The 24,271-nt window shown below is 47.4% G+C and overlaps 1 gene segment (V, D, J or C); it reads left to right on the top strand.

Moving 5' to 3' along the window:
* The first annotated feature begins 5,256 nt into the window (after positions 1–5,256).
* On the top strand, positions 5,257–5,893 carry LOC129323505 (T cell receptor alpha variable 20-like). The segment is given in 2 exon segments: positions 5,257–5,336; positions 5,505–5,893. Coding segments are annotated over 2 exon segments (465 nt in total).
* Positions 5,894–24,271: the final 18,378 nt, after the last annotated feature.

Genomic DNA, 24,271 nt, shown 5'->3' with positions numbered 1-24,271 from the left:
TCACTACCAAAATAATAAAGTCAAAAAGAGTCCAGTAGCACCTTTAAGACTAACCAATTTTATTGTAGCATAAGCTTTCGAGAATCAAGTTCTCTTCGTCAGATGCCTGATACAGAGACTGGTCAAATACCAGTCTCTGTACAGTATTTGACCAGTCTCTGTATCAGGCATCTGACGAAGAGAACTTGATTCTCGAAAGCTTATGCTACAATAAAATTGGTTAGTCTTAAAGGTGCTACTGGACTCTTTTTGATTTTGCTACCACAGACTAACACGGCTAACTCCTCTGCATCTATGACCAAAATAATAAAGTGATTCTTTGGGTCTGTTATTACTTTTTGAACCTGAAAAGAGACACATTTATGTATCAATAAAGCCACACCTTTAGAATGATGTATCTGTAACATATACCTCTCCAAATCAGTCTCTACACAACTTGTTTTTTATCGATGTATTGTCGAAGGCTTTCACGGCCGGAGAACGATGGTTGTTGTGGGTTTTCCGGGCTGTATTGCCGTGGTCACGTACTAGTGTCTCCATGAATTCAATCAGCCTCTTCTGTCCTGTCTTTTCAGACTCAAGAACACGAATATTTAGACATCTGATGTAAATCTCTAAATGAGAGATTCAGTTAGAGAGAACATTATGTGAAGCTGAGACAACTGTCTCATGAGAAATAGTTTGGTCCTCCAAGGCAGCAATTTTAGTCTCCATCTGTTGAACTTATATACCAATAGCTTCAGTTGACTCCTGAAGTTGTTGATTCAACTTATCAATTGCCTTATCGTTAGCAGAAAGGTGTTTTAATTGCTCATATTGTTTTTCCAGCTGACACGCCCCCCCCCCCTATTTTTCAACAGAGAAATTACTTCTTCCTGAGCTTTTGTATCAGCTCCAGGAAAGGAAGGAGGGGCCATCTTGCCTGGATTGCCTTCCAGTGGCAGGCAATCGCTGAGTGGTTTGCCACCTGTTGCTGAGTGGTTTGTCATGAGTTGCCTTTTCCCGTTCTGGCAGGGATCATGTGCCTTTACCAGCTGTAGGATAGCAGAAATTCCACACTGAGAGATACTACATCTGTTGTATCTATAACAGAGAGTGTTTAAAGGCCATAGATAATGCCAGGAATCTCTAGTTAGATGTAGCTACACAGTTCCACCTGCATAAAGTAGAAAAAAATAGTTACTGTGCTTGTAGATACTATTTAGAGTCTCTCCTGTGAAATGTATTTCCCCTGCAATAATGGAAATGCATAGATATCTGTTTCATAGGATGTGGAAGTGGCTAGTAAAGGGTGCATTATGTAGAAGTAGCATAGTACAAGAGGGGAGCTGAAAGAGATAACAATAAAGGCCCCTTTGTCATAGGGAATGCTCCACAGTGCTTTGCTATGTGTCAGAGATATCAGAAGGCCTTCTACCACCATGTTTTGGCCACTCAGTTCCATACATGTGGTATAGCACATTAAGGAGATCACTATGCAAAGTGCTCTCTCTCTGATGTGCAATTTTACTGCATGAAGAGAACTTTTTATATGGTGGATCATTCAGAATATGATACATCAATGCACAAGCCACCCCAACTAGGACAATCCAGAATTCAATCACTTCATTCTGTGTAATGTGTAGATCAGATCTGAAGCCTGGTCTACTCAAGCAATCAAATGAAGGGCTAATGGAATGGTAGGATGGACTATACCATTTCATAATGCAAGTGGGGGATACATTTTAATGTTCCCATGCCCTCAAGAGCTTGTGTACTGAGAGTGTGGGTTATAAATATTTTAAATAATGTTTTTAATAAATTTAAAAAAAAACCTCCTTGCTAGCAGAAAATAGAATCTCCTAGATCTTGCTGTGCTTGAACCTTTCTCCTTGGTATGCTGGAGGTTTTTATGATTACAGATAAGATTTTTTTTAATTATTATTATTGGGGAGCATTGAAAACTGTGCTTCTCCACTGTGGCCTGAAGTGAAACCATTCGCTTTCCCATTTCATTACTTTACCACTTTATTCTGATGTGGATTCTCTAGGCCTCAGTGGTACTTGGTGGTGAGGGTGTGGGAAATTCACTATGGAATAGGCTAAACTCAATGAGGCTCCACAGCACCGCCAGGGGTAGGAAATTCATCATGCAGATCTCCACAGCAAATTGTATTGTCCAGACTTATAGCCATGAGGTAGGAGTACATTTCATAGGAATTACTTTAAATTTACTAGCTTGCAGAATACTGTGTTGCAGTATATATCAAGAGAAGAGGCTGCACAAATATATGACACTGTTACTAATTTATTTTCTAAATTTCAGGTTTATATAACAACAACAACATTCAATTTATATACCGCCCTTCAGGACAACTAAATGCCCACTCAGAGTGGTTTACAAAGCATGTCATTATTATCCCCACAACAAAACACCCTGTGAGGTGGGTGGGGCTGAGAGAGCCCCAGAGAGCTGTGACTAGCCCAAGGTCACCCAGCTGGCTTCAAGTGGAGGAATGGGGAATCAAACCCGGCTCTCCAGATTAGAGTCCTGTGCTCTTAACCACTACACCAAACTGGCTCTCCCGCATGTGTACAGAGCCAAGACTGCTTTGAACACATACTCCTGATAAACTGAGCCAGTCATTTCTATGAAGGGCACTAGAATTTGCTTTAACTAACTGTATTTTAGCTCCTATTAGTAACCACATCTCCCTATTTACTTTAAAAATGCATCAAACTTTCCAAAGACTAGCCTCACCCCTCACCCACCTGTAGAGGCTTCTGCTTGATCAAACTCTCTTTTTACAATTGAGGTGATGGAGTTGCTCCTGTACCTATAATAGCAGCTTGCTCTACCATCATTACCAAGAGACAGTGCATACATACATGTCATGAAAAGTGTCTCCTTTCCATTGCACACATTTTGCCACTCCCCATCCCCTCCTCTTGTATTGCCCTCTTGTAGGTGCAAGGCAAACTTCAGAAGCAGCCACCTTATACTTGAGCTGGGCAGCAGAGACACAGGTGCTGGGGAGGGGCACACTTCTTCACCTCCCACACCAGCCAGTTCAGTACAGCAGCCACTTGCTTCACTGGGGTTTTGAACCACAAAAGACAAGAGCAGGCTAGGCCAGCTGCTTTTTCTTCTTTTCACTTGGCAACCCTAGATGCTATGTATTGACTGACTTAATTGATTAGCAATTTGGTTAGAACAAGAGAAACAGCAGACCCTTGGGAGTGCTTGCCATTTCAGAATAGCAGATCAATCCCCCAAGAGCTGGGAAACAGAGTAGAAGCCTTTAGCAGGAAACATAATACAAGGGACAGAAAGAAATTTGGCAGGACTCCCTAAGAAATCATCACAGCACCGCTCTTCCGGAAATCTTATTTAAGAGACTCCTGTGCTTCAATTAGAAATCATTCAACAGTCGGTTACAACATGGGCTGCCATGGAGGAGGAGGCTTATATCTCAGTCACTGTAGGGAGTGCCTTAGAAAAAACCTTCCTCTCATTGGCTTGTAGTGGAGAAACCTGTCAAACCATAATGCACAGGAAGTGGGGACTGGGATGTCAGAACAGCAGAAATAAGCACTGCAAACCACAAAAACGTTACAAAAACATCACAGGTACAACATCTGCAAATGGGGGGAGGGGGTTAAGCCATGCTGGGGCAAAGTCTTTGAGTACATAAAATGAAAGTTGGAGGTTCCCAACATGGGGATAGATTGCTGCTCTGAAATGCCATTCCTGCACTGGGACAGGGGAAAAGAATGTTCTCTGTGTACAGGCTGTGATGAGCATCCATCCGGTGTCTCTCTTCCATCTACATTTATTTAAAAAAGGAAGCAGAGCAGAGAAGCTGTAATCTTCACTTGGGATTAGGAAGGTCCCTGAAGCAAAAGGGTAGCAAGTCCATGTCTGCCAACTGCAAGAAGGGCTGTGTGCTTTTTGTAAGCAACCTTATTTTGATTTCAAAATTGGGGAAGTAATAGCTTTTTGTCTTTGGTACCCAAAATATGTGACTAAATGTCCAAAACCTTGTGTTTAATTTTTAACTACATGGTTTCAAAAGATGAAGAGTTCAGTAGCGCTCAGATGATATACACAGAAGTGGGTGAAGAATTCAGAGAATTTCTGATGGCAAACTGGCAACTAGTGGGGGAGGGAGAAGCAAACTGTCAGATGTCCACATGCCAATTAATAGGTATGTAAAACGTTTAAATTGTTCATTGGTAGCCATAACAAGGGCTGGGGCGATGTCTCGTAGCATAACTCAGGAAATGTCACAATTCTGTTTAAAGAGCTCCCATCAAGCATGTGCTTGCATTGCAACCTTTATCCTCTCCCTGCCAAACTTCTAGACCTTTTCTTCCATTTTCTTCACAGTCAAAACAGTCTTTCTGTGAAGATGCAGGGTGGAGGAAAATTCAAGCCTTTGTAGAGAGGAACACGACCTCTCCATTCCCCACAGGTAGCCACAGTGCCCTTGGATGCCTAGTCCGTCCATCTCTCTCCTCACTGATCTATGCTGCGCAATTCCCAAGTGGCAATGGCAGAAGCCACATCTTGAGCACATCAATCTGGCAGGGACCCCTTGGAAGCCTAGAAAGCAGGAGTGACTCACTGCCCTCCAGACACTCCTCAAGCGACCCTGGAAATACTTGAAAAAACAGAGTTACTGATTTAGGTTTCCCATTCCTACTTCACATATTTCCCAAAGACAAAGGTGTGCCAATTTCGTGGTATAACTGCCAGAACATACTGGTTCACCATTAAAAAGCCCGTTTTAATTTATTTTACTTCATTTCTATCCCACCTTTCTCACCAATGGGAACCCCATTCTCCTCTCCTCCATTTGTATCCTCACAATAACCTTGTGAGGTAGATTAGGTTGACAGTGTATGCCTGGCCGAGGTCACCCAGTGACCTTCCATGGCAGAGCAGGGATTCCAACCTGGTTGTCCCAAGTCCTAGTCCAGCACTCTAACCTCTACATCAAACTGGCTTTCATAAATACTCTACCACAGAGAGTAAAACTTAACTGTCTACAATTTCTTAAACAGGTAACAAAGAATGCTTTTATTGTGTATAAAAATAATACTCATTACATATTTAACAAATAACTTGCTGATGATTTGTTCCAAACTGTAAACATCCTGCTGTTGGTCCCCATTACACACCCCCACACACAGAGCAACAGTCACGAGAGAGAGAGAAAGACAGCAGGAAATCAGCAGCATCCGTTTCCCTCCCACTAACCGTCAGTCCAAGGCTGAGATGGCTGCAGCACTAGCTCGAGCCTACCACGGGCATTTTGCTCTCTTCCTTCTCTCCTTCTCGGCCCTGCAGTGTGGTAAGCCTCTTGGTGCAGGGTGGCAGGGGCCAATTTGGGTCTCATTGGACATCACCTCTTCCTTTCTAGGCTAGCTCAAATTGGTGACCTCTCCCATAGTTTCCCCTTTTCTCGGTAAAGGTCTTCTCCCACGTTCCCAGCTGATATGCTGCCTTTTTCTCCCCTTAGCCTCTACAGTGAAGGTGACCCAGCATCCAGTGTTTAGTGGTTTGTCACAGAATGAGACCCTATACCTGAACTGCACTGTTGATCAGCAGAACTACAATTTCTTTTGGTACCGCCAGCTCCCTGGACAGACTGAGCTACGGCACCTTGGGACTTTGTACACCTACAGCAATAGTCTATCTGAAAAACCAAGTGAAATAAAAGATCGGCTCAATGGCAAACGAGAGAAAAATAGCTGTTACCTAAGCCTGCAACACCTTCAGCCTGAAGACACAGGACTGTATTTGTGTGCTGTCACGGACACAGAGATAGTGGCAGGAAGGAGGGCTGATACAAAACTGAGCACCAGGCAACATGCATTTGTTACAACATTCTCTCAGTACTGTATGTAAGTGGTAGCACTAGACATCATATAAACCTGCAGGAAAGAGTACACTTGTGGCCCTTCTCTTCAAACAGCATCATGTAGACCCCATGCCAGAGGTTCTCTGTGTTGACTTACCTTTTTATTCATTTACTTCTTTTATATTCTGCCTTTCTCCCTAATGAGGACTCAAAGACACTTACATCATTTTCCTCTCCTCTATTTTATCCTCACAACTGTGTGTGGGAGGTTAGACAGAGACTGTGACTGGGCCAAGGTCTCCCAAAAAGCTTCCATGGCAGAGAGTGGATTTGAACCAAGTCTCCCTAACCCTAGTCCAGCACACTAACCACTATACCACCCTGGATGTGATATCTGGATATCCTCACCTAACCTTCTGGTGGCTAGGAGTCAAAATCCTGCTGCTTCAGTTTTCCCAATAATCTCACACAATTTTATTCTGTTCTTTTATACCTCTCCAGTACTTTCTTCTCTTCCACTGTCTGAATCCCCCAGCTACATTTTTCCTGCCCCCTCTCTTCTACCCCATGGGCCACAACTTTCCTTGCAAGGTTTCTATTGCTTGTTGAACTTCTGCTTATAAGTCAGCAAACACAAGAACAGGGCCACATCAGGAAATGGCAGCAACCCAAGATGCTCTGCATCTCAAGCAATTATGTTGTCTATGAAAATACTTTATTCATTCATTAATTATTCATTAAGTTAGGGAATGCATATGTCTTCTCTCCAGAGACTTTCTACATTCTTTCTAAAATCACAGGCACAGACCCCGTTACAGAGGTAACTTTATTGTTATCCTTATAGGGGGAAAGCCTGGAGCCAGATTAGACAGTAAGTGATCTGGGCATTAGCAGTTAGCAGTGGTGATCTGATGTCACCAAATTATTCAGAATGGTGACAATTAGAGTGAATTGTGAAGAACTGGGTGACTGAACAACAACATGGCAAAGGGGTTCCTACAAGTAGCTTGTGAGTAGCTCATTGGCTGCTGCAGAGTAGCTCGTGCATCCCCAGAAGACCCAGGAAAAAAATGCAAAAAGATCTGCTCTAGGCTATTTATTTTTTTAAAAACCTGTTCTTTCATAGGATTTTTCTTTGCTGCTTAGCAAATTACACCTTCATTTCTGGTCCTCTCCCTAGTCCATGTTCTGTTTCCAGGACAAAATAAAACTTGGTAACATGCCGAGCTTGGGATATTCTTTCATTCCTCAGAAATACCTCTCATTAAAGAAAAAGTTGGCTACGTGTAGTATAAACTGATGAATATTGGGGCAAAAAAACCCTATATGCTAATAAGGCTGAATAGTGACTGACTAGAAGAGATCTTTGAGTCATGGTGGAGAACTTACTGAAAATGTTGGCTTGTACATGACACAGCAAAAAGGCAAATTCTATGCAGTATACTTAGAATACTGGTTCTGGTCACAATATCTTAAAAAGGATGTTTTAGCGCTGCAAAAAAGGGTGAACTAAATGATTAAAGGGTTATAATACCTTCCCTAAAAGGTGGAAAGCAAAGACATTTGGGGCTTTTTATTTTAGAGGAAAGACAAGTGGAGAGTGATGGTAGTTTATTTATTTGTGGGATTGTTTACCCCAGCTTTTGGCCCTCAAAGGGCCACCAAAGCAGCTAAAACATACTAATTAAAATTTCACCCTAAAAACTGTTATAACCAACACATAAATATATCATTAAAACATTTTAAAACCAGAAAATATATTCAAAAAATTAAAACAACAATTAAAACATTGGTGACGGAGGAGAGATCACTGAGGGAATGCCAAACAAAATAAAGTCTTCATCTGCTGGTGTAAGACAGCAACAGAAGGGGGCAGGCAAATCTCCCTGGGAAGAGAGTTCCAGAGTCTGGTGCCACTACTGAGAAGATCCTCTCCTGGGCAGCCACCCACCTAATATTGGAAGGCAGGGGTACCCAAACCAGGACCGTCAAAGATGACCGCAATGGTTTGGCGGGTTCATAAGGGAGTAGGTGGCTTGTCAGGTATGTTGTTAAAAAGCATGGGGGACAGGATAGAACTCTGTGGGACCCACAGACCAAAGAATTGAGTAGCAGTCCCCCAACAACACTTTCTGAAACCTACCTTCCAGGTGGGATTGGAACCACTGTAGAACAGCACCTTATCAGCAGATCCTTCCACTGTTGCTGCGGCTGAAGCTTCACCGACACGGCCGCTTTCTCCAGAGCAGCCCCCCAAGAGCAGGCAGCCTGCAGGACACCCTGGGAGAAAGTAGCAGCTGCCCACCCCCAAATGAAGCCCTCTTGTGGCTCTTCAGGCAGTGATTCTAACAGAGAGGGGAAGGACCGCTCGGACTTCACTTCCTAGGTAACCTTGCAAGAAAAATCTAGTGTTCTCCATGTGAAGAAAGCCACTTGTAGTCACACTCGGTCTTTACAGCACATTCATTACCTATTTTGCATTCCATGTTTGTCTGCCTTTTACGCTTCCAAGCTAGTCATGTGACGCAGCTCCGGGCTATGTTAGGTTTTCCCCGTGGTATCTGGCTGCAGAAATATGGCAATTTTTTTTGCCTCAGCTGCCAACTCACGCTTGATCCGGTGTTTCTAAGTGTAAAATGCATGCCTTTCTCAATCCTCCTTTTCCATTCCTATTGTAAGTTGATTGGCCAGAGCAGATTTAACCACAACCACCCTCATCAGCTCCCCTAACGCTTCTTTCGCCATTGTTTTTTCTAAAGGACATGCAGTGCAGCATCCTCCATCTGGCCCGGCCTTGCCCAAGCAGGGAAAGACAGGTGCAGATTGCAAGGGAGGCAGGAAACTCTGCAGGTCCCGGGGTGTCCATCTTGCATTCCCAAGGAACTGGGGCTTGGATAAACAGGCAGCCCTGGCAGGGATGGGGGAGGCTTTGGCTATGCGCTACAAATGGTGCCCAGTGAGCAGAGCTGGGGCGGGCAGCACCAAGCAGCAGCTCAGCTGTGCCCATCCTCTCCTCCTCCGCTTCCTTCCCAGACTAGTGGTGTGTGGGGGGAGGGGTCAAGCACACACCGCTGCAGCTGCAAACTCGCACGGTAAAGTGACATTTGGTGCCTCACCAGGCAGGCTGGATGCACTTGGTGTGCGGGGGGGTGGGGCAGGCGGGTGCCGCTGTGCCTGCAAACTCGCATGGTGAAGCACCATTTGGTGCCTCTGTGCCTTGAATAAGCAGAGTGGGGGGGGGGGAGGCTCCGGCTATGCACTGCACATGGCACATGATGAGAGGAGCTGGGGCAGGCAGCAGTAAGTGGCAGCACAGTTATACCCGTTGCTCACCTCCTTCGCTTCCTTCCCGAGAGTGCTGAGCTGGGGCGGGCTATTCCCCCCTCCCTCCTCAGCTCTCCATCTGATTTTAATTTTTTTTGTATTTCTGAAGAGCAGCAACAGTTGCAGCATTGTGAATTTATGTGAAAAAAAAAATTAAGCACATTAAAATGGAAGCGTGAGCATTTAACAGTTATTGTGATGCCGGGTTGAGCAAATGCACAGAACAAGCAGAACAGTGGCTTGCTTGGGACAGGAGCTTTCCCACCAAAAACGGAGTGGTTTCCCCCCCCCCCACACACACACCCCTTCCCCCTCCTTAGCTGCATGGAACTCTGCCTACTTTTATTGTCTTCTCCGATTGCAGACAACAGTAATAAAAAGTTGGCAGTCGAGGGGGAAGGCATGGGTTGATGTTAATTTCACTGTAGCTGCTCTTGTGCCGTCCTCCTTGCAAGTAAAAAGGCTCAAGCTGTAATCAGTTCTCAACACCACTCATTGCTCCTGGCTGCACAGAGAGGGCAGGATTTCTTAGTCTAACAAAGAGGCTACATCACAACAGCACTTTGTTATCACACATACGCAAACTCAAAATTTAAAAAAACCCATGATGTGTGTTGAGAAGCCCACAAAACCCGAGGCAAATTCGGTGCCAAATATTTAGTATAAAATGCAGAAAAGAATGTAGAATCAAATTGAGAGTGTAAAATGGAGGGATATAAAGCCGCTGCTACGGCCATAGGCGCGAATGCTGAAATCCATCGGTTTTAAACCTGAGTGTGAAACAGGCCACTGCCACAGGATATTGTATAGGGATGGTCAAGAGTGTTGTTGGCTTTCAACAGGGATTACACACATTCCCGATGACTAAATGTAATCTTCATGTTCATAGGATGTAGCCCTCTCAAAACTAGTGCTGGCTGAAAATGATGAGGGAGGCTGTGGCCTCCATGCTCTGCTTGCAGGCCTTCCGGGGGCATCTGGTTGGCCACTGTGAAAAAGAAGAGCCAGTTGAGTGTAGTGGTTAAGAGCATGGGACTCTAATCTGGAGAGCCGGGTTTGATTCCCCACACTCCTCCATTTGAAGCCAGCTGGGTGACCTTGGGCTAGTCACAGCTTCTAGGAGCTCTCTCAGCCCCACCTACCTCACAGGGTGAGTTGTGGGGATAATAATGACCAGGGCTGGCCCCAGCATCATTGGCCCTTGAGGCAGCTTAAGGTTGCTGCTGTGCACATGCATACATGCGCCGGACTGCATGATGATGTCACTGTGTGTGACGTAATAACACAGGGCTGTCACGCACACAGGGGGCCTTCCAGCCCTCCCGTTCAGTTGCTCTGCGGGCCAAGCACAGCCAGCCGCCCTGGCTGCAGAGCAACTGAATGCCCACTCAGCTGCCCCATGCTGCCGCCGCCAGCACACACTCCTGGCTGGGCACACTCCTGGCTGGGCCAGGTGCGGCAGGCAGCTGCGGCGGCATGCATCCTCCCAGCCCTCCGGCTCAGATGCTCCATGTGCTGCCCCAGCCGCCTGCTGCACATGGACCGCAGCTGTGTGCCGGCGGCGGCAGCAGCACAGAGCAACTGAGCTCCGTGGTGCATGCCCCCACCCCCAGGCCAGCACCCCCTCCGGCGCCTTAGTGCCTGAGGCGGCTGCCGGGCCGGCCTCAATGGGTGGGCTGGCCCTGCTAATGACATACTTTGTAAACTGCTCTTGAGTGGGTGTTAAGTTGTCCTGAAGGGCGGTATATAAATCAAATGTTGTTACTGTTGTTGTTGTTAAGATGCTCAACTAAGTAACAACTGGACTGATAAAGCATGGCTGCTTTTAAGCACCCAAAAGAAAAACAAGGGGCTTCTCTGGGACTTAAACCAGTAAAGGAAAAAGGCAACCAACCTACCGGAGGGTGAAGACAATATCACTATTTCTAAATATATGTTTTGTTTGTTTTTATAATTATTTTTGAATATATATTTTGTTTATTTTTATAATTGTATTTGAATATATTTTAAAGTGCAACATGCGAACATGCTCAGTGAATATAATAAATATTATAAATTCAACGAAGCAATAAATATTATGAATTCAATAAATAAAGCCAGTAACTCACAATATGAAGTCCTAGGAGAGGGTAAGTATATCTCTAGCAATCATGTACAATGTAAACCATATATTCACCACTGGATACAAAAGGATGCTGTAAGAATTCAAGTCTGATACAATGATGCATTTTTTTTTATTTTTTATATATATATATTTTTATTCTTTTTAACATCTAAAAACAATAAACTACAAAAAACTACAGTAGTACAAGGGAAGGGAAAGAAGGGAGAATAAGAAGGGGGGAAAGGGGGGGTGGAAAAAAGGGGAAGGCAACTTACAAACACTAAACACTACATTTCAATGCTTTCCCTTCATACTGCCATAATTAAAAAAATAGCTTAATAAAGTAATGATGGAATGGTTGATCTTACAAAATACAAATTACAATTCAAATTAAATCTTTTTCCCCCCTCTGGGCCTCGGACGCAGTTCTCTCTGAGCAGCTACAGCCGCAGCGCTCGTTGCCTCCCCCCTCCCTTCAGGCTTCGAATCTTCTTCTTTTTGCTTGGTGTCTTGCCCAAATTCTTGATTTTTGTCCACAAAATCCCTTAGCTGATCTTCCGAATTAATCTTGTAAGCTTGATCTTTGTAACTAAACCCGATTCCTTCCGGAAATAGCCATTTGTACTTTATGTCACGTTCCCTCAAAAGAGTGGCCAGCTTTTTATATTTAAATCTTCTCTTCCGAACTAAAAATGGAACGTCCTTCAGTATCTTGACTTTATTTCCCAGAAAGTCCAATTCCGCATTATATGAGTTATATAGGATATTGTCCCGGACCCTCCTGGATGAGAACTCAATAACGATTTCGCGAGGCAGCTGCCGCTTCATTGCATATTTTGAAGATGCCCGACGGACTCTCAAAATGGTGCTTCTTACTTCTTCTTTAGTTGCTCTCGCGGGTGATGCTAAAAGTTCCGAGGCAAGATCCCACAAATCCTCGTTTTCCTCCTCTTTAACATTCTGGAGACGCAAAATGGTCTGTGTTCGTTCCACTTGCAGCCCAATCAGCTGATTTTCCACCAACTTTAGCTCCTTGTTCGTTGCTCTCGTAAGTGACGCATTTTCCCGAGCAGACTTCTCTGCCCCCCCCCCACTACTTCCTTGATGGCTTTCACATCGCTCTCAATTAAGCCCACCCTTTGATCTGTTTCATTCAGCTTGTCAACAAAGGGTTTTATGGCCTCAGTAACTAATCTTTTCACCAGTTCCTCAAGCGACTCGCCTCTTCCCTGCAGGGCAGCCGAAACTGACTTGCCCAAAGCAGGACTCTGTTTTTTTGCTGCCATTTTAGGGGGGGGACCGCCAATCTTCCGAGACTCTGCGAGGGGGGAAAAATCCGAATCTTCTAAACTTCAGATCCCACCACTCCTTCACATGAGCTTGTAGTAACAGAAGGGATTCGCTTACTTACAGGCTTCCGCCTAATCCTGTTCTTTGCCGTTTTCCATAGCCCGGCAGCACACAAGGTGCTGCGCACGTCTGCCGGCCTCCATAGGGACAAACGGGCAATTTACCCTCTGCCTCGATCTGCCAGAGGGCTCTTCCCGTCGCGTCCCGGACCCAGACTCCCTCCCTGGGAGCCCTGGGGGCTAACCTTTGCAGATCAGCCGCCTGGTCAGGGTGCTCGGCCGCTTCTTCTCGGACCTGCCGAGAGGAGCGTCCGACATGGCTGCGAAAACGAAACCGCAGCGCATTTTGTGTCCAATTTAATAGCTGGAAAAAAGTTCCAGAACTGACTTCACAAGTGAGTGACTTGTCTCAAATTTTGTTAATAAAGATGTTTCTTCTTTTTCAGACACAAGGATGTTATGCCAGATTCTTCAAGAGGAATAAAATTATAACCATCCACTTCAAGAATGGTTTGCATTCTTAACAAAATACATAAACAAAATATATATTTAGAAATAGTGATATTGTCTTGACTAGACATGGGCACGAACCAAAAAAAAATAACGAACCCGCAGTTCGTGGTTTGTTGCCGCCAACGAACCCGAACTCGCAAACAGTGATGAACATTTCCCACTGACGAACCTGTTCGGGGTTCATGGGGGTCAGAACGGCCCCCGTTGTACTTAGAGAGCCCATATTCCCAGGGAGTGTTTAGCAGGCTCTCCTCCAGCCAGCACCCAAGTTTGGTCAAGTTTGCAATAGTGATCTTAGAGTTATACCCTCTCCAATCCGAGGCCCCCAGGAAACTCCCACTAGATACGAGAGCCACCAGTTGACGTTGGCCCAGTGTACAAGGGGTGTACTCGAAGGGGTGTACTCGAAGGCGGGCCACCCCCCTCTAGGGGGTGGAGAGGTATGGCCACTTGCTGGTGGGACCCCCCATGTGCCTGCCCACCAGGCCTCAGAGGAGTGTGCATTTATTCCCAGCACAGGCCAGAAGGTGGGTGATGTCGGCGGCTGCCCGGCCTGGTAGGCACGGGGAGGTGGTGGCGTGCCACCTCCCCTCATGGGGCGGGGGTTCTGGCCGCTCGGCGGTGGCACCCCCCATGTGCCCGCCCACCAGGCCTCAGAGGAGAGCGCACTTATTTCCGGCGCAGGCCGGAAGGTGGGTGATGTTGGCAACCACCGGACATGGTGGGCACAGGGAGGCGGTGTTCAGCCTCACCTCAGGGGGCGGGGGGATCTGGCTGCTCACCGGCGGCACCCCCCATGTGCCCACCCGCCAGGCCTTGGAGGAGCGTGCATTTATTCCCAGTGCAGGCCAGAAGGTGGATGATGTCAGCGGCCGCCGGGCCTGGAGGGCATGGGGAGGCGGTGGTGTGCCGCCTCCCCTCATGGGGCGGGGGGTCTGGCTGCTCGCTGGCTGCACCCCCCATATGCCCGCCTACCAGGCCTCAGAGGAGCGCGCATTTATTCCCAGCGCAGGATGGAAAGTGGTTTTATGTCGGTGGCCGCCAGGCCTGGCGGGCACAGGGAGGCAGTGGCGTGCTGCCTCCCCTCATGGGGCAGGGCGGTCTGGCCGCTCACCGGTGGCAACCCCCATGTGCCTGCCTGCCAGGCCTCAGAGGAGCATGCATTTATTGCCGGCGCAGACCTGAAGGCAGGTGATGTCGGCGGCCGCCGGGCCTGGTGGGCACGGGGAGGTGGTAGCATGCTGCCTCCCCTCAGGGAGCAGGGGGTCTGGCTGCTCACCGGCAGCACTCCCCATGTGCCCACCCGCCAGGCCTCAGAGGAGCACACATTTATTCCTGGCATGGGCCGGAAGGCAGGTGATGTCGGCGGCCACTAGGCCTGGTGGGCACAGGGAGGCAGTGGCATGCCGCCTACCCTCAGGGGGTGGGGGGTCTGGCCGCTTGCCGGTGGCACCCCCCCCCCCCCGTGTGCCTGCCCACCAGGCCTCAGAGGAGCGTGCATTTATTGCCGGCGCAGGCTGGAAGGTGGGATGTCGGCAGCCACTAGGCCTGGCGGGCACAGGGAGGACTGGACTGCAGGCAGGGACAGCACCGGTAGTTTGGGATGGGGACGGGCTGGATGTTTCCTCAACCCCCAATCATTCCTCAAAGGACCCCTCTGTCAGGTTCAGAATGCTTCCCTATGTGTTGTAACCACTGAGACTCCATTTTAATTCTTTTAGTGTTCTGAGTGCTTTCTTCACAGGTGCCAAGATGTTCCCTAGCAGCTATCTCTCACAAGAGGAATGTTTTGGCTACAGCTTTTCCAGTCCTGGGAAACTTTCACTTTCTCAGCTTCAAAGGGATTGTTTTGAGAACTATGGGGGGAGGCTGGGCCTACTGAGTCTTGATACTTTGTACTGTATTCTTTACCTCTCATTTGTAACAATACACGTGTACCAGTCCAGATATTGCATCTGGACCAGTGGACTATAATGGTTGCTTTTTTCAGTAAATCTTTTGAAAACAACGGACTCTTGTCTGATTGCAGAAGGTAGTCTGGATACAACTATTATTTAGCCACAGATCTGACATTTTGTTACGAATCACATTTGTTCCAATGCCTAAACCGGAGCAGCCGGATACCAAAGCCGTTCCCGACAGGGACCCTTTGTACAATCCCTATGCCTTCCCCGGTTCGGAAGGACTGGAACCTCAAGGACCCGTTCAAAGGGGAACAGGGTCTTCTGTTACTACAATATACACCCTCGCTCCTAGCAGAACGGATACTCGGCCCACAGCAGCAGCTGACCCACTGATATCCTTACCAATGCTGACACAGTGGGGATCGAGGCCTAGAGACACGAGGGAAAGGAGAGCGAGTACTCTGTTCACGCAACCCCCGATGGAAGGCCGACGGAATTTGGCTGTGATTGCAGAGCATCCCAGTAGCCAATCTTGGTACTATTGGAACCGTGAGGCCGACCAGATGGAGTGGGATCGAAGAGGTTCAGAGAGTACCCAAACGTGGGAAACGTCCCGCCGCGATGTAATGAGTTGGGACTATGCAGAAGTTGCTCCGTGGACGGGGCAACAAGATTCAAGTGAGCACACGTGGATACAATTGCAGAGCCGAACCATAGCAGTAGATGCTGGAATTTCGGCGGTCACAGGATTAGCGAAAGGAATCCTGGTGGGGAGATCACATGAAGAGCAAGGTAACGGGGCCCAGGGCATGGGAGAAATAAGACCTTGGCCCGGGGCACCCTATGCAGAATATTTAGAGACTACGCAAGTTCCTGGTGAACCTCCCCAGAAGTATGCCGAAACAGAGACCACGGCGGTGGACTCGAATAGGGTAAAGATCCTAGAGGAGAGATTATCGAGTATGGAAGAGAGCCTGGCCCATGCAGTCCATTTGCTATCCGTGTTGGTGGTTGGGGGATCAGATGGGAGCCAAGAGACGGCCTCAGGCGTACAGAGTATCAGTCAAAGCTTGTCAACTTTACAAAGAATCATTCCGCGGGCAGAAACCGGGGTGCCAAATCAACCACTCCCGTTAGCTGACGATTCGCAACAACCTGTACAGCCTCTGAACCCCACACCAGGGCCAGTCGATGAACAGCCGACCGACACCGAAGAAGAGGAAGAAGAAGAGGAGGATGAGGAAATAGCAGGAGGAGGGGGACCACCGCGAGAGGAGCCGAGGAGAACTCCGCCGCCTCCCGGGGATACCCCGCAACACCCGCCAGGGGAAGCTCCGATCCTTATGCCCGCACCAATTCCGCCGCAAGGACCACCAGCTACCCCCCCCCGACTACAACCGTACAGCAAGGGCAGCCGTTCCTGCCGAGGCTCGTGGCACCAATTGCACGGGGCACCACTCCTCGGCAATACCCGCTGTCGGGATCGATAGGACGGGGCACCACACCACGGCCTCTACTGCAACCAGGACCGAGGGGACCTCCTCCCCCAACACAGCCTGTTCCAAGAGGACCTCCTCCACCGCTACAACCAGTTCCGAGGGGACCTCCACAACCGCTACAGCCAGTGCCTAGAGGACCCCCTCCGCCAGTTCAACCAGTCCCGAGGGGACCTCCTCCGCCAGTTCAACCAGTCCCGAGAGGACCGCCTCCTCCATTACAACCTCAACCGAGACCCCAGCAACCTCCGATACAACCTCCCCCGGTACAGTCTCATCCGCAGTACCCAGATGGGGGACCTCAACCAGTGCCTATAGAATATTACCCACGGCCTGCGCCGGTCGCCAGACCCCCGGAATTGCCAATGGGGTGGGTAAAACTGGAAGCCACATTCAACGGAGACCCGTCCAAATTAGGATTTTTCCTAGTACAAGCTTTACAATTCTTTAACCGTTGGGGACATTTGTTCGGAGATGAAGCCAGCCAGATCAAACACTTGGGGTCTCGCCTATAAGAAAAAGCAGCAGAATGGTATGTAGCCCTTTATGAATTAGGGGCCCCTGAATTAAACACATTACAAGGTCTTGTAGATGCGCTCCGCGCCCAATACGAAGACCCTTTGGAAGAAAGTAGAGCTCGAACAGAATTACAATCTATTAGACAAGGCAGCACGTCGGCTAGAGACTATGTTACAAAATTCCGACAGCTGGCTGCCAAATGTCCAAGGTGTGAGGAGTCCACCAAAATAATTCTGTTCAAACAGGGCATGAATCCCAGACTATTGGACAGGGCCCTGATGCAAGATAATCCCCCCACACTTTTGGGGTGGATTCAGTTAGCTTGTGAAGTGGAAAATCGTATGCAAGAAGTACGCTTGGTCAAACAGCAACAAACCGCTGGGCACCGGCGCTCATCTGTACTTGTGAGAGGGAGCAAGGGAGCTGGATATGCAACTAGAGGAGCGAGAGATGCTAGATGGCAACAAGGATTGTGTCTACAGTGTTGCCAAAGCGGTCACTTTGCGGCACAATGTCCGTTCCGGCCTGTGCAAAGAACTCCATTCCTACCAAGACATCCAGCCCCCACCTCTCAGCCCACGCCAGCCCGCCCGACACCCGCTCCCAGAGCGTCGAGAGGCAGAGGGACTTTCCGCAGAAATCCTCCCGAAAAGGGCTTAGAGCTCGAAGAAATTATGGACTATGATTCAACAGCTCTAATTGGTGAGACCTCATGGGTCCAAACTATTCATACCAGTAACGTTAGTTAACCCAGAAAGAAAAACACATATTCGTGTGCAAGCCCTGATAGACTCGGGCTGCTCTAGAGACATTATTGCACCAGCCTTAGTAAATGGATTAGTACTCCCTGTAAAAGAACTGGAAACTCCAGTCATTTTTGAACAAATGGATGGCACTAATATGAATCCTGTCACTACCGAAACTATACCTGTCATTACAGGTATGGGACAACATTGGGAGATGAGATCATTCGTAATTAGTACTACAGCAAAGTATCCTTTAATATTGGGAAGCAGATGGTTGTGGGATCACAACCCCTATATAGACTGGAAAGTAGGAAGCATTACATTTTCCCACGAGAAATGTGAAAATCATCGTTGGAATCAAAACTGGGGCAAAAACCCTACTCTCATTGAACAAGCCCTGTTAACTCAAGAAGAACTTAACCAGATACCTAAACAATATAGAGCTTATATCCAAGCCTTCACCGAAGAAGAGGCCAACTCCTTACCTCCCCACCGGAGGACGGACTGTGCCGTGGAAATTTTACCGGGGGCATCTTTACCTAAAGACAGACTGTATCCTATGAGTCCAAATGAGCGGGAGGAGCTCCGCAAATTCATTGACACTAATCTTCAAAGAGGATTCATCCGACCCGCAAATAGCCCACATGCTGCTCCAGCGCTATTTGTCTAAAAAAAGGAAGGGGGATTGAGACTGTGCACAGACTTTAGAGGACTTAATGCAGTCTCCTCCAGCAACGCATACCCCATCCCACTCATCCGAGATCTACTCAACGTCGTGGCACAAGGTAAGATCTTTACGAAATTGGATTTAAAAGATGCTTACTTCCACGTTCGTGTAAGAGAAGGCGATGAATGGAAAACCGCGTTCAATACGCCCCTTGGCCAATACGAATACTTAGTTATGCCTTTTGGCCTGGCCGGGGCCCCCTCGGTTTTCATGTCCATGATCAATGAAGTATTGCATGACTTTTTGTACAAAGGAGTAGTGGTGTATCTAGATGACGTTTTAATTTATTCAGAATCTGAAGAACACGTGGAACTAGTGAAAAAAGTCTTAACTACTCTAATGTGTAACAAATTGTCCATTAAACTGTCCAAATGTGAGTTTCATAAGACGGAACTCACCTATCTGGGATATTGCATCTCCAAAGATGGTCTAAAAATGGACCCGAGCAAAGTGCAAGCTGTCCAAGAACGGCAAACACCCACTACGCGCAAAGAACTACAATCCTTTCTAGGGTTTGCCAATTTTTATAGAGAGTTTATAGCAAACTTTGCTCAAATAACACTTCCCCTGACTGAACTGTTAAAAACCAAAGACAAAGGGGAACAAGCTAAAAAAACAAGTGCTAAATTGTCATGGACGCCCCAATGCCAAGCAGCATTCAATCAGCTCAAAACCCAATTCATTTCTGAACCAGTTCTGCAGCACCCTGACGAAAATCGCCCATTTGTAGTGCAAGTAGACGCCAGTGATACTGCGATTGGAGGCGTCCTCTTGCAGCGAGGGGAGGACGATGTGCTTAAACCCTGTGCCTTCCTATCCCGCAAATTTTCTGAACCTGAAAGAAATTGGAATGTTTGGGGAAAGGAAGCTTTTGCTGTAAAGGTGGCGCTCTCCACCTGGAGACATTGGCTAGAGGGAGCCCGTCATCCATTTGAGGTCTAGACGGATCACAAGAATTTAGAAGCCCTATGCAGTCCGCGAAGGCTGAATGCCAAACAATTGCGATGGGCAGAGTACTTTTCTAAATTCAACTTCACTTTGAACTTTTTGCCCGGCAAAACTAACTTCCTTGCCGACGCCCTATCGCTCATGCCTCAACATAAGAGCAAGCGGGAGGAGACCATAGACACTGTCTTTTCACCTACGCAATTAGGGGGAGTGGTTACAACGCGCAGCCGTGCCACCCAACCTCCTCAACCAGACCAAGGGTGGAGACAAAAACTGAAAGCTGAAGTGGAAAAGGAGGGGGGGAATGTACCCAAGGAAAAATTACAACAATCCGAACAAGGAGAGTGGCTTTGGGGGGACCGCTTTTATGTACCCAGAAGTTTAAGAAAAGAAGTGTTACAACGCTGTCACGACGCCCCTACGGCTGGCCACTATGGGTACTTAAAAACACTCCATCTAGTGCAACAGCAATTCTGGTGGCCAGGCATGCGCAGAGACATTTCCCAATATATAGCGTCATGCCCCATCTGTCTCAGTGCCAAATCACGCAAAGGCAAGCCACCCGGACTTTTGCAACCTTTAGAAACACCAAACAGACCATGAGAAACCATATCCATGGATTTTATTACAGACCTCCCCCCCCCCTCCAAGGGCCACACTTGCATTTTGGTTGTAGTGGATTTGTTCTCCAAGCAAGCTCATTTCATACCTTGCACCACTATACCTTCGGCCGGAAAGGTAGCAGATATCTTCCTAAAACACATTGTTAAACTGCATTCTTTTCCGTCAAAGGTGATTTCGGATCGCGGCGGACAGTTTGTTGCCAACTTCTGGCGGGAGCTTCTACAAATTATGGGAATTGAGCAAGGTTTAAGTTCCAGCCATCATCCTCAAACCGACGGACAGTCCAAAAAAACTAATCAAATATTAGAACAGTTCCTCCGCTGTTATATCAATTTTCAACAAGACAACTGGATCGATTTGCTTCCCTTAGCAGAATTCTCATACAATAACAGCATACATGCCTCTACTGGAGAAACACCCTTCAAAGTAGTATATGGCTTCCACTTCAAACCCTTCCCGTTTGAAGCGCTCCCCCCTCCTACTTCAGCGTCCCGAGATGTTTCCGAATGGTGGGGGGAAGCAGCTCAGCAATGGACTCTAATTAAAAAACATCTCGACAAAGCCAAACAGGATTACAAAAAGTATACTGATCGCCATCGTGTGGCCGAATGGGACTTACAACCTGGAGATCTTGTTTATTTATCTACAAAAAATGTGAAAGTTACTCAAACCAGCCGAAAACTAGCATTGAAATTTCTGGGACCTTTTCCTATTCGTAAGGTAATCAATAAAGTGACTGTAGCCCTGGATTTACCAAAGAACTTACGTCATGTACATGACACCTTCCATGTCAGCCTCTTGAAAAAGGTTCCCCCAGCAAATCAATGGCACACCTGTGCCCCTCCTATCCCTACTTTGATTGATGATCAGACCCATTACGAAGTGCAGCAAATTTTGGACTCTAAACTTAAAAGGAATCAGCAGTTTTATCTTATCAGATGGAAAGACTTTGACTCTGGGTTTGATGAATGGGTGAACTCTGTGAATGTTCATGCTCCTAGACTAGTAAAAGCATTCCATACTCGCTATCCGCATAAACCAGGGGGAGGGGCATTTTAGGGAGGGCAGAAATGTCAGGTTCAGAATGCTTCCCTATGTGTTGTAACCACTGAGACTCCATTTTAATTCTTTTAGTGTTCTGAGTGCTTTCTTCACAGGTGCCAAGATGTTCCCTAGCAGCTATCTCTCACAAGAGGAATGTTTTGGCTACAGCTTTTCCAGTCCTGGGACTTTCACTTTCTCAGCTTCAAAGGGATTGTTTTGAGAACTATGGGGGGGAGGCTGGGCCTACTGAGTCTTGATACTTTGTACTGTATTCTTTATCTCTCATTTGTAACAATACACGTGTACCAGTCCAGATATTGCATCTGGACCAGTGGACTATAATGGTTGCTTTTTTCAGTAAATCTTTTGAAAACAACAGACTCTTGTCTGATTGCAGAAGGTAGTCTGGATACAACTATTATTTAGCCACAGATCTGACACCCTCAGCCTCCTCCTCCTCAAACATTTTTAAGAGTTCCTCTTCCACCAGCAGCAATAGCTCTTCGGCCTCCTCCACAGCCGCAACAGGTGATTTTTTGGGAGCAGGAGTCTGCTGCTCCAGACCCCTGCCCAGCACTGCTTCCCGCAGCCTGGCAGCAGCCCTGGAACCAGAGGGAGGGAGGGAGCACCACTCCCACAGACCTGACCCAATCAGGCACTAATAATACTGTGTGAGCCCTCAGCTGAGGTGCCCACTGAGCTTGGCCCCAGGGCCTGGCAGCAGCCCTGGAACCAGAGGGAGGGAGGGACTAGAGCCCTAGCCCACCACTCCCACAGACCTGACCAGATCAGGCACTAATAATACTGTGTGAGCCCTCAGCCGAGGTGCCCACTGAGCTTGGCCCCAGGGCCTGTCAGCAGCCCTGGCACCAGAGGGAGGGAGGGGGCAGAGCCCTAGCCCACCACTCCCACAGACCTGACCAGATCAGGCACTAATAATACTGTGAGCCCTCAGCCGAGGTGCCCACTGAGCTTAGTCCCAGGGCCTGGCAGCAGCCCTGGAACCAGAGGGAAGGAGGGACTAGAGTCCTAGCCCACCACTCCCACAGACCTGACCAGATCAGGCACTAATAATACTGTGAGCCCTCAGCCCAGGTGCACACTGAGCTTGGCCCCAGCGCCAGGCAGCAGCCCTGGAACCAGAGGAGATAGATCCCTATCCCTAAAATCCTAGCTTGATTATACTCTCTCTGTCTCTCTCCCCAAAGGCTAGCAAGTAGCAAGCAACAGCTCTGTCACACTCCACTGCTCACTGAAAAGTAAAAGCCAGCCCGGGAGCCTAGTGCTTTTTATAAGCTGAGGTCCCATAGAGCAACACAGGAGGTCTGTGGTTGGCTGTCAGAGCTGCCTATCAGGGTTTGCAGGGATGAGATTGGAGTGCCCATGCCTACAGAACACCACCTTCCCCCCAGGTATCTTCTCCTATGTAACCAATTGTAACCAATTTGCAGCTCCATGGTTGGAAGGAAGACCTGCCCATCAAGGTAAGCTGGGCTTTGATTCAGGTTTCCAGGGCGACAGAAGGAGTGCAGCAGACAGAGTTCAGGCATTCTCACGGCTCCGTTTCCAAGGGAATTAATTGATGGTGCCTGACTGTCTGACTTCACAAACTGCGGAAGAACGCAATGAACTGGGCTTGTTACGAACGCTCGTTCGTTGGCCATGGACCCTCACGAACTGCCAGATCGCGAACAGACGATCAGGCAGTTCGTGGGTTTTTTGCGTTCGTAATGCAGTTCGTGCCCCTATCTAGTCTTGACCCTCCAGTTGGTTGGTTGCCTTTTCCCTTTACTGCTTTTAATCTCCTGACATTGAGAGCCAGTTTGGTGTAGTGGTTAAGAGCACGGGACTCTAATCTGGAGAGCCGGGTTTGATTCCCCACTCCTCCACAAAGCCAGCTGGGTGACCTTGGGCGAGTCACAGTTCTCTTGAGCTCTCTTAGCCCCACCCACCTCACAGGGTGATTGTTGTGGGGTAATAATAACACTTTGTAAACCGCTCTGAGTGGGCATTAAGTTGTCCTGAAGGGCGGTATATAAATCGAATGTTATTATTATTTGGCTCTGTTGCTAACCAATTTGGCAAAATTCAAAAGTTAGCCATGATAGTTAAACAGAAACTTAATATTCAAAGGCAAAATACCTCCAAGTACCAAATATTAGGAACAAACAAGAAGGAAACGCTGATCTCTTCATGTTCTGTTTGTGAGTGCCCCAAAACATCCAAATGACTAAAGCTGAAAGCAGAGTACAGAACAGATTGGCCTTGGTCTGAACTAGCAAAACCATTCTTGCCACCACAGAGGGAAATGTTGTTACAGTACCATATTACATCCGACAGAAAGGTAACTCACAAAGAAGTATGACTAGGATTGTAATGGCCTAGAGAGGCTGGCTCTAATTCAGCTAAAATGGTTTATCACAATCTCACTAGGGAGTAAATCTGATTGAACTCAATGAGTCTTACTTCCAAACAGGGATGACAGTAAGCCAGTATCAGCTGGTTTATAGCGCCTGTCTTCCGCTTCAAACCTCTGAAGAAAAAGAGAGAGAGAGAGAGAGAGAGAGAGAGAGAGAGAGAGAGAGAGAGAGAGAGAGAGAGAGAGAGAGAGTAACAGTAAGAAATTTAAGTTCTATTCCCCCGTTTCCAAGTAAATAGGCACAGGATCTAGCTAATCATCTGCTGAAAGCACTGAAGTATTCATCTGTCTGGTTTCACTGATTTCAGTAGTCCTGGCTACTTTTAGCTGGGTTGGGTCCCAATTACTTTTCAAGTAGTTTTCTTTAAAATAGCAGGGTTAATAAGTTCACATGCTAACAAAATGATAAGTTAACCATTTCTGATTGTAAAATGGTGACAGTATTTCAATAGTGAGTGGACACAATGACCATACGGAAAATGTGCTAAAACTTCATAACTTGACAAAGACAAAAAAAATCACTATGCATGACAATCTATGCCAGAAACATTTTATATCACATAATACAGATGACCATGAAACCGTGTAGCAGATGGGGGTTGCCCACAGGCCTGGAGAAATGTCCTGTTAATTTAAGAAGCTTAAAGTACAGACATGGAGGTAAATAAGTTCCCATTAAACATCTATTAAGGGAACAGGACTCCTTTT

The sequence above is a fragment of the Eublepharis macularius genome, chromosome 2 (assembly GCF_028583425.1).
Source record: "Eublepharis macularius isolate TG4126 chromosome 2, MPM_Emac_v1.0, whole genome shotgun sequence".
In the NCBI taxonomy this organism is placed as follows: Eukaryota; Metazoa; Chordata; class Lepidosauria; order Squamata; family Eublepharidae; genus Eublepharis; species Eublepharis macularius.
This window is presented reverse-complemented; position numbering and strand designations above follow the sequence as displayed.